We start from the raw sequence: 15,309 nt of genomic DNA, 5'->3' as shown, positions 1-15,309 counted from the left end.
AGTCCCTGCTAACCATGAGATTGTGATCTAACGACAACATCAGAAACATGCCAGTAACACAATTCTGTGTTTACAAAAACCTCCAGGAGAAGCAGAATCATTCAACAGTAAAGAAGAGAGTACGTCATTAAATCTAAAATTGCAAAGAATTATCTATGTTGATATAGACACGGTACTCCCATAATCCAAAAAGATGCATGTTAGGTGTTAGAAGTGGCCATGGATGTTAGATAAAGTGCTTGAAGTGTGTGGAATAAAGGGCTGTATGGTTGTAAATGTGACTAGTCTAAAAGGCCTTGAGTGGTGAGTAGGACTATAACAGTGCTATACTGACATGCCACAGTGAGACAAACGGGATTCTCTAGTGGACATCACAGCACAGACTCAGGACCGCCTCTCAAAGCCCTGTTAGTGAGAACAGCTTGTTGCTGCATCCAGAAGTTAAAGTTCAAACTCCACTGAAACCTTGACGCTGTCTCTCAGCCCAGGTTCCTTTAAGAAGTGGAAAGCTTTTCCTGTAGTCTGACCAACTACACTCGAAAATTCTCTTTGGAAATCACAGATCTTAAGCCTGGCATCGATGATAGATTGAAGGTGCACATGGCAATTTATGGATCTGTGTGGACCCCATTAGTGCTCAGTAATATGTACAGGTATCAGAGCATCAGCAGCTTGGTCTGGTGGGTTATCACTGATGGCTAGTCTGAATCCACCTTCTGGCTAGGGCCTGTCTATGTGGGGTTTCCATGTTCTTCCTATAGCTGAGTGTGTTCTCTCCGGGTAGGCTGACTTCCTAAACGCCTGGTGTCCAGACATGTCCAGTGCTATCTCTATCAGAGACAGTATTATTGATCGCTATCAGCTTTCAACCTTTTGAATTTTTTATCCAGGCTATCTTCAGCAGCAGACTCTCTTCATGTTCTCATTTAAAGAGGGAAACTGATGCATTTGCATTTTCCCCTCCCTGAGCCTGGTTCTGCTGGAGTTTTCTTCCTGTTATTATATTATATTAATACTATATAATACTATATATCAACACAGTGGCTCAGTAAACCTTAACATTTGATTTTCTTTAGACGAATGTATGCTTTAAAAAGCTTCAAAATTGTTTGCAGATTGGAGTTTTCCAGATGGATGTTTTGGAACGTTTTGTTTATATTTTGTTCTTTAAAGAAGTGAAGTCCCACATTCCCCCTGCCCACAGTTTCTTTGCCATTCTCTTTTCCTTGTTTATTTCCTTTTGGAAATAATCTTCTCTCCAAGGGGAATTGGGCAAACCATGTTTAGACTTTAAATTTTGGACGTCTATATATAATCCTGGCACTATTTTTAAAACCAGTTTCCATTGGCTTTGGGTAGTAACCGCTACATCACATTAAGTCCCTGTTTAATAGTTAATTTTTGCACCTATTAGGGAATGTTTAGGTAGCCTGGGGTGTTTTATCCAGTGGTTTTCACAGCTCTCAGGTTTAAAAAAAAAGATTGCTCTTTTTCAGCTCCTTGGATTTACTCCACGAGTCTGCACTCGCTGGCACGAACAGCTGACAGCCTTAGACAAAGCACTGAGTGCTGGAGACAGGGGTTTGGACCTGACACAGGGATGCCAAGAACCACTGCATAGGGAAGAGATATTAAAAGACTGGGGGCGAAGAAAATTGAGTAAATTAAAGAAAAAAGCTTCATGTAACTAAAGAGGTGTATGTGTTAAACAGTAGGTTACACATGCTGTGTACTTTGAAGCCTTCCTTTTTTCCTGTCAGTATTAACTGAGGGCTGGATTTCATGAGGGTGGAGAAGGAATATTTAGCGAACATAGGAACGGGGAGATAAGCTTTTTTCTTTCAGTCCTTTGGAAGACTGGTGCAACTTTTTTATGGATTTGGTGCCTTCATAGTAAAAGATTTTGGGAGAGTTTGCTGTTTATTTGAGGTGCTAGTGTTTCTTAAGAGTAAATATCAAGGGGAAGGAGAGAAGGAAAAGAAAGGCGAAGGACAAGGAATGCTTGTACTGGAGCTGAAGGTGGCATAATTGCTGTTTGTCTGTTTTGGAAGATATGCCGATATCCACCTCTGATGACGAATTGGAAGGAATCCCAGAGTTTTGTTTGCTGACTTCTCCTGCTTCCACAATTTTTTTTTTTTTTCTTTATTCCTGCTCATATTTCAGAGGCGCCCCTGGATTTAGGAGCACTGGAGAAGGAGGAGGAATAGATAGGCAGGCAGTTTGAAGTGTTGGGCCAAGACACAAGTTTTCGAGAAATTGAAAATTACATAGTAGCTGTATTTTTTGTGTTTTTCTTTTTTTAGTCGTTGTTTTGACTGAAGCCTTAGCAGATGATTGAGACAAGCTTCAACATGAAAGTAATTTCACTTCCAGTGGCTCAAAGAATAACCGAAGTTCCTCTGCTCTCCCTCCCTCTCGTCTTGCTTTGTGCCATATTTTTGGCGGCAGCAGGCAACCATACGGGAAGAATCAAGGTGGTCTTCACGCCCACTGTCTGCAAACTGACCTGCATAGGTGGCAGGTGTCACAACAACTGTGAGCGGGGAAACACCACCACCATCATCAGTGAGAATGGTCATGCCACAGATACCCTGACAGCACCCAACTTCAGAGTAGGTAAGTGATCCTGGCTTTTGTTGGTTGCGCACATTACCAATCTAGATGGGTGGTATTACTACTAACAAGCCTCAAATCTGTCATATTAGAGCTGCTGGTGGAAAAACGTGTTGTTGACATAAAAATCTTTTGCATTTTATTACCAAGTTCGTTCACAACAGTACACAGGTGTGAAATTATTGTGCCGTAATGAAAAGAGTCTGCTGTATTTTAACATGATTATGCTGATTTTAAGGATGATCATTTTACTGTCTCTTATGACTCTCATGGCAAACTTACATGGTGAACATAGCTAAACAGTCATATATTTTTCTAATGTCGGTTTTTGACCAGCATTGCACAAATCCAAATTTTTCCATTTGTGTATTGTCTTAAATAATTCTGGTGATTTTTTGTCATTAACTGCTGATGTGTGATGTCAAAAAAGAACAGCTGGACAGTTGATGAGAGTGGCCCATTGTCACCATTATCTTGTCTAGCTTTTTGAGTCAGCACTGGACAGATTCCGTTTGTGTCACTGGGTGGGAATGGCAACATGAAGGGGCACTGTGCACAGCCTAAGGAGCTTAGAACAAAAGTACTATGCAAAGCTAATAATTTTATTTTGCATAATGTAGGATCCATCCATCCATCCATTCGCTTCCGCTTATCCTTTCCAGGGTCGCGGGGGGGCGCTGGAGCCTATCCCAGCTGTCATAGGGCGAGAGGCGGGGTACACCCTGGACAGGTCGCCAGTCTGTCGTAGGGCCAACACACAGGGACACGGTGGTTAGCACTGTTGCCGCACAGCAAGAAGGTCCTGAGTTCAATTCCACCATCAGGCCGGGGTCTTTCTGTGTGGAGTTTGCATGTTCTCCCCGTGTTTGCGTGGGTTCCCTCCGGGTACTCCGGCTTCCTCCCACCGTCCAAAGACATGCAGTTTGAGGGGATAGGTTAATTGGATAATCCAAATTGTCACTAGGTGTGAATGTGTGAGTGAATGTGAGCGTGAATGGTTGTCTGTCCCTGTGTAATGTAGGATCTTTACCTTATAATAAAAAGAGCCTTGAGGCAACTGCTGTTGTGATTTGGCACTATAAAAAAAAAATTGAATTGAATGTGCCATAAACGGATGATAACTAACACTATGTCTGAGACACGTCTTGGTATCAACAGAAAGATTTTACAAATCTGAAAGATAGTCAGTATCATATACAGTGCTTCGGGTGCTAGCTGTAACTAGCAAACCAACAAAAGTTTTTTATTGTATCTCCGCTAGAACTGGACTCTTCTACAGCATAGTCAAATAAAGCTGCTGAGTGCAGAGAAAGCTGAAACATTGAGTTAATAGTAGATATGGGAGAAACCAATCAGAAAGCAGCCTCAGTCTAATTCAGCCAACTGTGACCAGACAGCAGTTAGCCATATCAACTGGTGATGTTACAGTGCCAAGTTATTGAAGAATGGCCAAAAATGGCAAAAATCTGTGATATTAATTGGTGAATGGTTGAAATTAGGTGTACCTAAAGACTGATGTTTTTCATCTTTAGCTTTTCAACTAAATTTAGAGACAAAATGAAAAGTCTGGTCAGCCAGTCCATAACTGGCTGACCAGATTTATCCCTGAATAATCTCCATGGGTATCTGATGTTTGGTGGGTTTAATTAAAGCTAAGGACATCTTTTGCGATGTGATCTTGAATTTTGATTTTTGACCGCCAACTTTTAAGATATGGATAAGCACATTTACACAGATCATAACAACATTTACAAGGTACAGAGAAAAAAATCAAACCAAAAGGGAACAAGGACTACTAACCCTTCATGTCCATTACAGTTTGGGAGAATTGTATGGTTTGTTTCATGTATGTGTCAGGTAGTAAAACCAAAGGTAGGGTTAATGGCCTCAAGATTAGTGTAGACAATTAGATTAAAACTTGAGAATGCCATGAACTACTCCTGTGTAATAGAGCATATGGCATGGGTGTTGTTTCGTGTTTCACAGAGCCAGCAGACTGTGTCTTAACCTGCCTGAGTCCTTACAAGAAGCAGATGAGTGTATCTGGCTGTGACACATGAATAAACATGGGAAGAGTGGAACTCACTGAATTCCTGTCTGAGGCAGCTGAACAAATTAGTATGACTGGAGTAACACCAGTTCAGGGAAAAAAGGCCTCAGACTGTTAACTGTGAATGACCCGGAAGGATGGTTTTCTTTTTTGTACTGGGATGGATTAACAGTGTTGCCTGAAGTCCCTTCTGGCTATTGAATAAATATAACTTTAGGTGAATGTTTACAGGGTTTGACATTAGTATTGGAGCCAGTAACCAATAACCAAAAAGTGGTAAAAGTGAAAAACTTCAAGAGGGGTTGGGGATGCACTGAAGAGGCTGGAGTGAAGTTATAAAGCAGATGAATATTGCTGAAGTAATCCAGTAATCATATGATTGCCCAGCAAACATGTCCATGCGGGCCCACACCGGGTAGCTGTGGATGAACTGTGGGGTTGTTTGGGCAGGCCAAACCTACATTTATCCCACATGGGCCCCAGTTGGGTGTGCCTGCACACAGCTGATAGGGGCCCCTATATAGGTTTTATATAGAGAAAACTCATAACACTGCTGTAAGACCTATGTCCAGATGCTCACTTAGGGCCTGTGTGGGATAAGTGTTGGTTTGCCCTGCCCACACAGTCCCACAATTCATCCATACCTGCCCACTGTGGCCCTGTATGGGTATGTACGCTGTATTTATAATAGGGAAACAGCATACAGGGATATATTCTGGGGAAGATGAAACCATAGAACATATATGAAGCTGAGAGAAGGTGACTGATTTATAACCTCAATAAAATGGAAGTTAAATTGAATTTTATCTTGTTGCAAAAGAACTTTGGAAGTGAACAGCAAATGGACGTAGACTGACTAGTGGGATAGGATTTGAATTGTGTTTTTGTTTTTGTTTGTTTGTTTGTTTGTTAGGACAGGTGGTCCTGTCCTGTCCTTACATGTCTGACTATGAAGCAAAAGAGCAAGGTTTGTGCTTGGGAGGAGCCATAAATCTCTTGAGGGTTGTGTCAGGAAGAGTATCTGGTAGGGATGCACCGATACCGATACTGGTATCGGGTATCGGGGCCGATACTGTAAAATGTGTGCGTACTCGTAAAAGTTAACCGATACCATGAACCGATACTAATGTAGCCCGGAAGGGAATTTGGGAGTGGATACTCATAATTCCCATGGACTTAAACGCCACGGTAACATAAGGTGTTCACAGTTGATGTTATGTGATGTAACTCTACCCTGAATATAATTTGCCCTGTAATATGTCGCAAGGTAAATACAGGTAATTAGAGCAATCAAACTGTTATGTTAATCATAAAAGTATTATTTTATGGTATGTAACTCTGAAGGGAGTTAAAATATTGTTCAGAGTTCTAATTTTCTGGAGGCCTGTGAAGGTAGCATAAAACGGGACCTTGCATGGGGAGATGCACGAGGTTAGCTGAACCAAAGTGAGAGACTCGGCTAGTTTTACTGAGGTTAACCAGCACAAAAGAGTGTGTGACTAGAAAGCTGACCGTGTGAGAGCTTCACAACAGAGTGTGGGTGAAGTGACTTTTTGTTTCAACGGTCGCACCACCGTGGAAAACTGTGTTTCCAGCTACGACCGCCGAGGCTAAAGGCTAGCCGGACTGCTTGGCCGCCAAGGAGGCAGCCGCTATGGACTGTCGGAGAGCTGGACAGTGACTCGCTAACGCGCTGTAGCAGAGACAGCATCGGGTCCGCAGGGAGTGGATTTAGTGTGGGACTGGTGCACGGCGACCTACCGATCAGCTGAACTGTAAGTCAGACTTTTGTGCTCTTACTGGGGAGAAGAGGATTTAACTCCATCGTCCGGCGTGAGCAACAAACAGGCCTACAACAAGTGTGAATGTGAGTGTGTGGAGCCCATGTGTGAATATTGTATGTTTAGTGGATTTATATAACGTGTTTTGGAGTGTATATTAGTGAGTCACTTACCAAAAGGTGATAACATAAGTTGGGTTGTTTAATATAATTTGAAAGGGAATTATGTCATTTATACAGTGTATTTCATTTGGTTAAGGAATTGGAATATCATTTGAGTTTAAAAAAGGGATGTGTTGTACAGTATTTGTCTCTGCCCTTACGTTCAGTAAACGTTTCGTTTGTGTTAAAGAGTTGTCTGGGGTCGTTTCTTTACTACTGGTTAAGTTTAACGTGTGTGGTAGAAGTATCGGATTTTGTACTCGGTATCGGCAAGTACTCAGATCCAAGTATCGGTATCGGATCGGTTTGAAAAAATTGGTATCGTTGCATCCCTAGTATCTGGTGTAATATAATGTGCTGAACCCTTGTGAATAAGGGAGTGGTTAAAACTAGCTGTTTTTTTTAAGAAATATTCTACTCCACACTCAGTATCAATTAGTGGTGGTAATACACTAATACGCATGTGTGGGCACATGTGGGTCCCACACATAGAATCTGGGGATATCGTGGGTACGCTGTCTCTGCCTAATGTGGTCACCCCACACTATGGGCACCATTTCCCACCATAGGATTGAGAGAAATGAAAGTTGACGTGGCAGCTAACTGGCATCCTTTCTTATATGTTACAAAAAGCATCATGCAAAATGGGTTTTCTAAAAAAAAATCTGCAGTTGCTAAATCTTTTAACGATTTTAGAGTTGTCATGCTCCATTTGCAGATCGAACAGTAAATGAACAGCTTCACTTTCATGCCCAGCTCTCACCACAGCAGACCAGCATAGCATCCACAGTACTGTAACCACTCCACCAGTCCATCTGTCACTCTCCCACTCCACTCCACATTACTGTGAATACCATGGCACCAGCAATGCATTTTTAATACTCACCATTTGCTGTTTTTTGGCTAAAATTGCCATTTTTGGCAACCAGAACTGTGCCTATTTAGTTGAGAATGGTGGCGTGCTCAGTTATCATGTAATGTGAGTAAACTTGGTTAGGATGATGCATTGCACAGAAACTAATATTAGCTACTTCATGCTAAATAACAGGCTAATAAAAAAGTAGAACTTCACACACCAAAGCTGCACAGGTAATTGCATTAAAAATGCTCCAAAAGGCACCAGCAGGCACAAACATGTTTACTGCCGTAACATTTGCTATGAGCTCACATGCTTGTCCAGGCTTGCTTCGTCCTCCCCTTAAAGTTCAAGCGCTTCCTTCCTCTGTCTTTCTCATTCCAGCAACAGCGTGCAGGCCAGAGCCTAGATGAAAGTTACTTGCACACTATAGTGAGCTTCAAGAACCAAGACAGAATAAATCCTGCTCGTCTTGTTTATCATACTTACCTCATGAGATAGGTGGTGAGGGACGAGTGCTGATTAGCTAAACTATGGATGTGTTTATACTCATTATTGGCCAGTTAACTGAGATCTCATGTCCAGAAGATGCAACTTGATGATGCATTTATCAGTAAGTTTCATGTAAACAGAAGAAAATAGAAACTCTAAAGCTGTACAAAGTTTAAACATGTCCTGTCATTTCAGATTCTCTGTGTTCTGGAGAATTTATTACCTCTTTAGAATAATCCTAGTGGAATAAACTTTATTTTCAGTCAGATGCTATCTGGTTATAAGTTAGCTGCCTCAGGGCTTTTCACAAGCTAATCAGCAGAAAAATGTTCACTGGGACATCAGCCTAGTCTATCATCCATCTGTGTGAATGTCTCAGCCTCACTGGCTGCAGTTCATGGTTCTTCTCTGTCACTCTCTCTATAGTAATAATATTGTACATAGAAATGATGTAAATAATTTGTGATTTTATTTTTCCATGCGCTGGGGCTACACACTAATTATTGTGGTGGTGAAGGTTTAAAACATTTGCAGTAGGCCAGTCTTGTTACTGCTGTGACAGCAGTGTCACAGCGTTGTGGCTACAGCACAAAAAGGCGTTGATAAGATTTACTAAACGATTTATAAAACGATGAAATGCAGATTTAAACCGTTTGATTTGAACATTTTGTAGGTGAGAATGTGGACACCGAGCTCAGATAACCACATTTACTCAGGGCCTTCATGATGTGATGTACTGTTTATAAGGTTGGGGAAACCTGCAGTCAGCTGAGACTGAAGAAGTCACTTGAATGAGTGACGAAATGTTTCTCCCACGGAAAACGTCCAGATGAACAGAATTAGACTTTTGGGACTGATAGATGAAGGAAATAATTCTGAACATGTGCAACAATAATCAAAGATGGCAACATTTAGAACATTTGTAACTGCGACATGAAGCTCTCTGGTAAATATCAAGCATTTGATGTTTTGCTTCCACCTACAGCTGATCACGGAGGGATGAACAGATTGACTAGTTGCAAGAGTAACACATATTACAACACTCAAATTCATTCACCTCTTTAGGAGAATCCATTCTTTTATAATTTTTTATAGAGGCAGACTATATGGTTTGATGCTTGGTTTTATACACCTGTTGCAATGGGGCAGAAAACACGAAAACTCAAAGATTAAGAGGTGAGGTTAGTCCATGTAATCTATTTTTCACCCCTAATGCGGTCAATTTAGCAAATATTGGAAAATTAGTAATTCGTGGCAAAGGTTAGGTAAAAGCTACTTGGGGTTTGGTGATAGACAACAGTATTCAGGCAAGAACGTCATAGCAAACAGCAGGATATGTTTTTAAAAAAATCTCTGGTTCACTCTTTTCAATGTGTATCCTATTTGGCCCACTGCAGCCCCTGTAGAGTGGAATTAAGTGGTGTTTTTCCAGCTCCTCTGGCATATTTTCTCCCAGGTGAGTCCAGTTTCTTGCCAAGTGCTGAGAGCTTTCTGGCCCTCAGTTTCTGCTTCCCTTTATTAAAGCTGCCTGTGGCTGCCAGCTCATTTGTTGCAGTCCAGACAATATCAAATCATTTACAGTTGGATTTAAGAAAAATAAAGTTTTGGTGGGAGGTGTGAGTGTGTGTGGAAGGCAAAGCAGTAGGGCCTAAAGGAGAAATACAGGTGTACCAGTTTATGGTGAGGAAAGTAGCTTTCATTTTCTTTCAGCAATACTTTCATTTTATATGCAATGAATCCTGCATAAACAGTCTAGACACATTTTTTGTTCTTCAGGCTATGCTCATTCTCACATTCAGTTTTAAATGAAATAACTGGTACCACATGTTAGCAAGTCTCAGCTTTGATTTAATTTGACTTTTCATTTTCAAGTCAGTTTAGCTATTCTTAGCTAGTCTATCCATCCATCCAACCATCCTTTTCCACATGTCCAAGTCACAGTCATGGTTGAGCTGGAGCCTATCCCAGCTGTCATATTGTGAGGTGGTACACCCTGGATGGATAGACAGTCTGCCACAGGGTTAACACAGAGTTCACACATACATCCAGTTTAGAATCACCAGTTAACGTGACACCATGCATGTCCAGTGGAAGGAGGCTGGAATAACTGGAGAGACCACATAGACACAGAGAAAATAAACTCCAAAGTTACCGAGTTATTGAACACTTAACTGCGTCATGTTTTTGTGCTGTTTTCACATGTGCACCGCAGTCGCAATCTTTCTAAGGCACGAGAAGACAAATCTTTGAAGAAAGAAATGGCCGTTACCTGTGCCTGCTCCCTAGCACAAACTCTTTATAATTGAAACCATCTGACAGAAGCAGGTGATTGTCAGAAGTGTGCAAACATCATGCACTCTCTGCACAGTTACTGTCCCTTTCCAAAACCAAATATGACACAGACTAACTCCCTAAATGTGAAGGTCCCACTTGGAACAGTGCTGGGACGCAATCGTCCAGGAGTTTAATTGTTTTCGTTTATCAGTACAGATATATTTCATGTTTTTATTGTCTTATCCTGCACACAGTCACATGGTTATTACAGAGTTATTGTCCAAAGTGCGTACAGTTTTATCATCGATCAGGTATGTATGAACAGAAGCGACATCTCCAGAGTTATTATGGGGAGTTTTTCAGCAGAAGTGTTTCTGATTCTGGACAAAGACTCGTAGAACATTCATCAGCTTTTGGAATCTGTGTCTCCTCTTTCCTTTTCTCCACTTGCAGTCACATCAGCTGAAAACCTGCGTTTTCCAGAAGACTTGGTGAAATCCTCTGGCTTCACACTTTGAAATTTCATCCTGGAAAACTACTTTTGTGTGTATAGCAGCAGGGTTGTGGCAGCTGAGGGAGCTTCATGAAATTCATCATCAGTCCTAAATTTTCTGGGGATGCTAACCGGACATTCAGTGTTTTGACCTTTTGAACTTTTGTTATTTTTGTCCCTAGGCTCTGGTTTTCATGAGGACACTGTCAGAGACAAATTGTTTGAGTAATATCAGGAGCTGAGTGCTTAGAATGTTACAAATATTTTAAAAATGTATTAAAAATATTTTGACTGTGGTGCTTTAAGGTGCACAAGTACCCAGTTGATATCTTTCCATGGATTCAACTGGCAAATACCACATAGAGCATGCTCTACAAGCTGTTTACTTTGCAAACCCCCTTCATTCCAACTCCTCTTTTCATACACACTCTAATATATTATTTGCTGTCATACCCTTTTCTGGGGGCTGGGGGTCCTGCTGGATGTCCATGTTTGTATTCTGAAGTGTGGAAAGGTGTGCTCTCTGCTCAATATAACAAAAAATATAAATCAAGTGGAAATAATGATCGTTTGACTATAGTGGTCTTGGCTAAAACTGCCATTTACAGAAACTGAAAGCTGGAACGAATAGCCTCTTTAATATTCACTTTGTTGGCTTCTGTGGAGGGGATATGTATACAGTACATGTGTCGTGCTAAATGGAATTCCTTTGAGAGTGAATAATCTTTTAAGAACACAGGCAATGAGACTCAGGTTTACTATATAAAACCTCAACACTGAGAGTGACTGTCCTATTATCTCAGGTGAGTATAAAAAATGGAGAATGGAAAAATAGAGGTCTTAGATCTCAACATTTCATTTTCAAAGAGGTGCTTTTGAAAATCACAGTGTGTGCACACTTGCTGGTGCTCATTCTGAACATAAGAATTATCCTTCCTTCACGAAAGGATAATTTTTGGTTTATGATGTCTTGAGTCTTCCGCAGTTCTCACTCTAATAAAAACATTAAATTCCGCAGGTTATCTGCCGAGGACTGAGAACACATTTTTCCATTTTGGTCTTGCAGTTCTTCTTTCTCAAGCTTTTCCATTTGGGCTTACCAAATCTGCATTCTTTATATCCCAGCAGGTGGCAACTTCACCGTCTCCAATTAGAAGTGCAGTTTATGGGCATAGCAGCTAGTTAAGTGTAGGCTGTTTATTTTGTTAAATATAATCATATTTAGAGTAACAAACAAAATGTTTCTTTAAACAGTGATGACTACCTGTATTTACAGTACCTCGACTGTGGAAGGTAGTAGGCCTTTATTTGAAACAGGTTTGTAATAGACACCAGTTTTAATTTCCAATTCTGTCTGGCTGATTAGAATAAATTTCATGTTCATGTACACAAAGTCTCGCTGCAATACGCTCACATTACCGTTATACTGATTATATTATAGTGAGCAGTGACTCACTCTTGACACACATCAGTGATATCATCTGTGCTTCTGTACTAAAACTCTTTACTTTAAACATCGAGCAGGGCATCTAATCTGAACAAACACGATGATGGTCATTAAATCAGTAACCCACTGCACCCATGGTGTCACAGCTTCAGTAATCTAACATAAAAGTAAGTAAATCCCAACATCACTAAACAAAGTCTAAATATAGTGCAACAAATCAAACACAGAACTGCTCATGATGACAGAACATGTGTAAGGTTTTAGTGTTGAGTGAGCTGGACACTGAACCCTGTTCTGCTCATTTACAAATCTATATTTTTATTCTTAGATTCCACTACATTGGATTTGCTCAATTAGAAATATCCCTTATATTGTTCTTAGGCCACGTCCACACTAGCCCGAATAGATTTAAAAACAGCGTTTTCGTCTGAAAACGCTCCGCGTCCACACTATCGTTTTCAGTTGTTTTCACAGAGTTGTGCATCCACATTGAAATGGCCGAAAACGCTTACGTTCCAGTACTGCGCATGCGTGAAACGCAAGATGATTCAACCTACCTCATATCTGTCTGCTGCTTATTTACTTTCCGGCTCTTTGAAACGTTGTGGCAAAATGTTGAGGAAAAGCACAGAATTTTTAAAATGGACTAACAATGAGGTGGAGTTGCTGCTGCGAGTGACACAAAAGTTGCAAAAGCGAGTGAGAATTAAAAAATTTGTAGAAAAGCTATCTGGAGCATGTACAGTCAAGCCCACAATTATTCATACCCCTGCCAAATTTTGACTTAAAGTTTCTTTTGTTCAACCAGCAAGTTCTTTTTTGACCAGAAGTGACACAGGTGTCTCCCAAAAGATAATAAAACGATGTACAAGAGGCATCATTGTGGAAAAAAATATTTCTCAGGTTTTATTTATATTTTAGCAAAAAGTCAATAGCCAAAATAGCCAGGGGTATGAATAATTATGGGCTTGACTGTAGAAACTGATATTAATCTTTAATAGGGCTGTCAAAATTGAGAGCAAACAAAACAACTGCTGTATAATGCCCTCCGCTATGTTAGTTTAATTGGTCAGTCATCTGACTGCAACACATGACTAAAATGTGTCATCGTTTTCAAAAAGTCTGTCCACACTGCGACGTGAAAGCACCTTTTACAAATGTATGCGTTTTCGAGAGTGTTTTCAAAACGCTGCGTTTTCCTTCAGCGAAAACGCTGTCTCAGTGTGGACGGGAGGCCAAAACGGAGAGAAAACGATGCTTTTCAAACGAAAATGCATTAGTGTGGACGTAGCCCTAAACTGGACCTAAGATCACTCTCTGTCTGAAACAAGTTATTTTTACTCCTCTCCCTTCAAGCCAAAGCCTTCTGATTGGATGGCCCACAGAAACAGGTCTGGACAGCAAGTAGTTTAAACTGTGTTTGTTACTATAGCTGTTTATCTGAGATGAAGGTCTAAAGGATATCCATCTTTACTGACATCATACAGGTCCAAGAATAGAAAAAAATGCCTAAAACCCAAGTATTTAGAGCAGTCTGAAGCCTGAGCTTTTGGCCCACAGGACATTGCAACAGTGTATGACAAAAATAAGGAAAAGCATGATAGTTCCTATTAGCAAACATCTCACTTTAAATTGTCCAGCAGTTAATGTTTGAAAACAAAAAAAAAAGACAACATAAAAGTGGTATACTCTAAAGTCAGGCTGTTTTGTGATTGACTACCACATGGTTGTGCAAAGTGTCTTCTGCTCTTTCAGTCACACGACCCCTCAGTTCTAGCCAGCTCTATCCTTGTTACCAAAAATGTGGTTAATTCTCAGTCCAAGAGGCTTTAAAATAATAATGTACACACTATTAGATGGCAGTAGTTACATCCACTTCTTTTATAGAATTTATACATGTCACTGAGAGTCATACTGAGTAAAATGAAAAGTGGAATAAGCAGGGATTAAGCACATGTAAATCATGTGCTCGCACACTGGTGAATTCCATACTAGCTGGTATACAGGACATTGTCCATGTGGTGTGCCCTGTGCTGATGAGCAATGTTCCCTCTAATTTTTCACGTGTCTGAGCGAACACACAAACTCCCTGAGCGGTCCCTTGGACCACTGTGAGCGACATCAGACGTGTGCACTGTGGTCACGCCAGCATTGAATCCATCCAAGTTACATGGTTTATTAAAATAATCAGATTACAGCGTTTACATTTATGTTAGACTACTTTTAATTAACTGCTTTAGCCCACTTACAATGAAAATTTAAAAAAAAATCTAGTCATTGACCTGTGTAGTATGTTAACACTATTAGAAGTAAAAATAACTTGAACTCCAATTTCGAAAACACAACTTTCTTTCTCTCTTTCTTTTTTTTTTTTTTTTTTTTATAAAGCTCTGACTTGTATTATGAGTCTGTGGTCTTGGAGAGAGTCTGTAACTCTGTCTGCCAAATACAGTATATAATGACCAATGTTGGGCAATTAATCATATAGTTACTTCTTTAAAAAAGTAACTCAGTTTGGCAAACAACAAAGTTTTTTGCAGCTATTTTTTTTAAATGCAGCCAGGGCATTTTAAATAAACATTTCAAACTATTTACAGAACAATCAGCTGTTCTACATCAAATTTGATGCCACACAAATTATTTGTGACACTCCAAAAATAATTTCTGTCCACTATGAGATAAAGGAGAACAACAGCCTGATACCTGCAGGCCTGACAACAGGAGATGTATCACTGCTGTAACACCTGTAACATTCAGCAGTCGCCTCATTGTTCTGACACACACAACAAAACTATTGACTACACTACACACTAACTACACACTAACTACACAAGATTTGCGCTAAACGTCTCAAATCTCTCACATCTCAGAACACCGCCGTCACTCCTAAAACTTCCTCCCGTTTCTTAACAACTAGATGCCACATTGCCATATCATTTTTTGATTGGTCGACATGGTACTTTTTTGGACGAATAGGAAAGGGACAGGGGGTGGGGTTTGTTTTTGCTCACAGGCTTTCGAGCCTTTTTTCTTATAAAACGCCGTTTTTACCATTTCTTCCTGCAGTAAATATAAACAACGACAGTATTCAGGAAGAAAACCAAACATTGCAGATATTTTTATCATAACTCTGGTTTTA

General features: G+C 40.3%; 1 protein-coding gene across 8 annotated transcripts in view; it reads left to right on the top strand.

Annotated features, from left to right (window-relative positions):
• Positions 1-15,309, top strand: part of ltbp1 (latent transforming growth factor beta binding protein 1) — a 178,605-nt gene that overhangs the window by 77,578 nt on the left and 85,718 nt on the right. For 7 of the 8 annotated variants that reach the window (XM_039621402.1, XM_031748979.2, XM_031748977.2 and 4 more), the window contains one exon: positions 2,452-2,619. In XM_039621402.1, the coding sequence (XP_039477336.1) occupies positions 2,452-2,619 (168 nt within the window). The remainder of the gene's footprint in view (positions 1-2,451; positions 2,620-15,309) is intronic. The other variant, XM_031748978.2, reaches the window with a different exon arrangement.

The sequence above is a fragment of the Oreochromis aureus genome, linkage group 13 (assembly GCF_013358895.1).
Source record: "Oreochromis aureus strain Israel breed Guangdong linkage group 13, ZZ_aureus, whole genome shotgun sequence".
Taxonomy (NCBI): domain Eukaryota; kingdom Metazoa; phylum Chordata; class Actinopteri; order Cichliformes; family Cichlidae; genus Oreochromis; species Oreochromis aureus.
The sequence above is the reverse complement of the archived record's forward strand: the minus strand, read 5'-3'. Positions and strand labels throughout refer to the sequence as shown.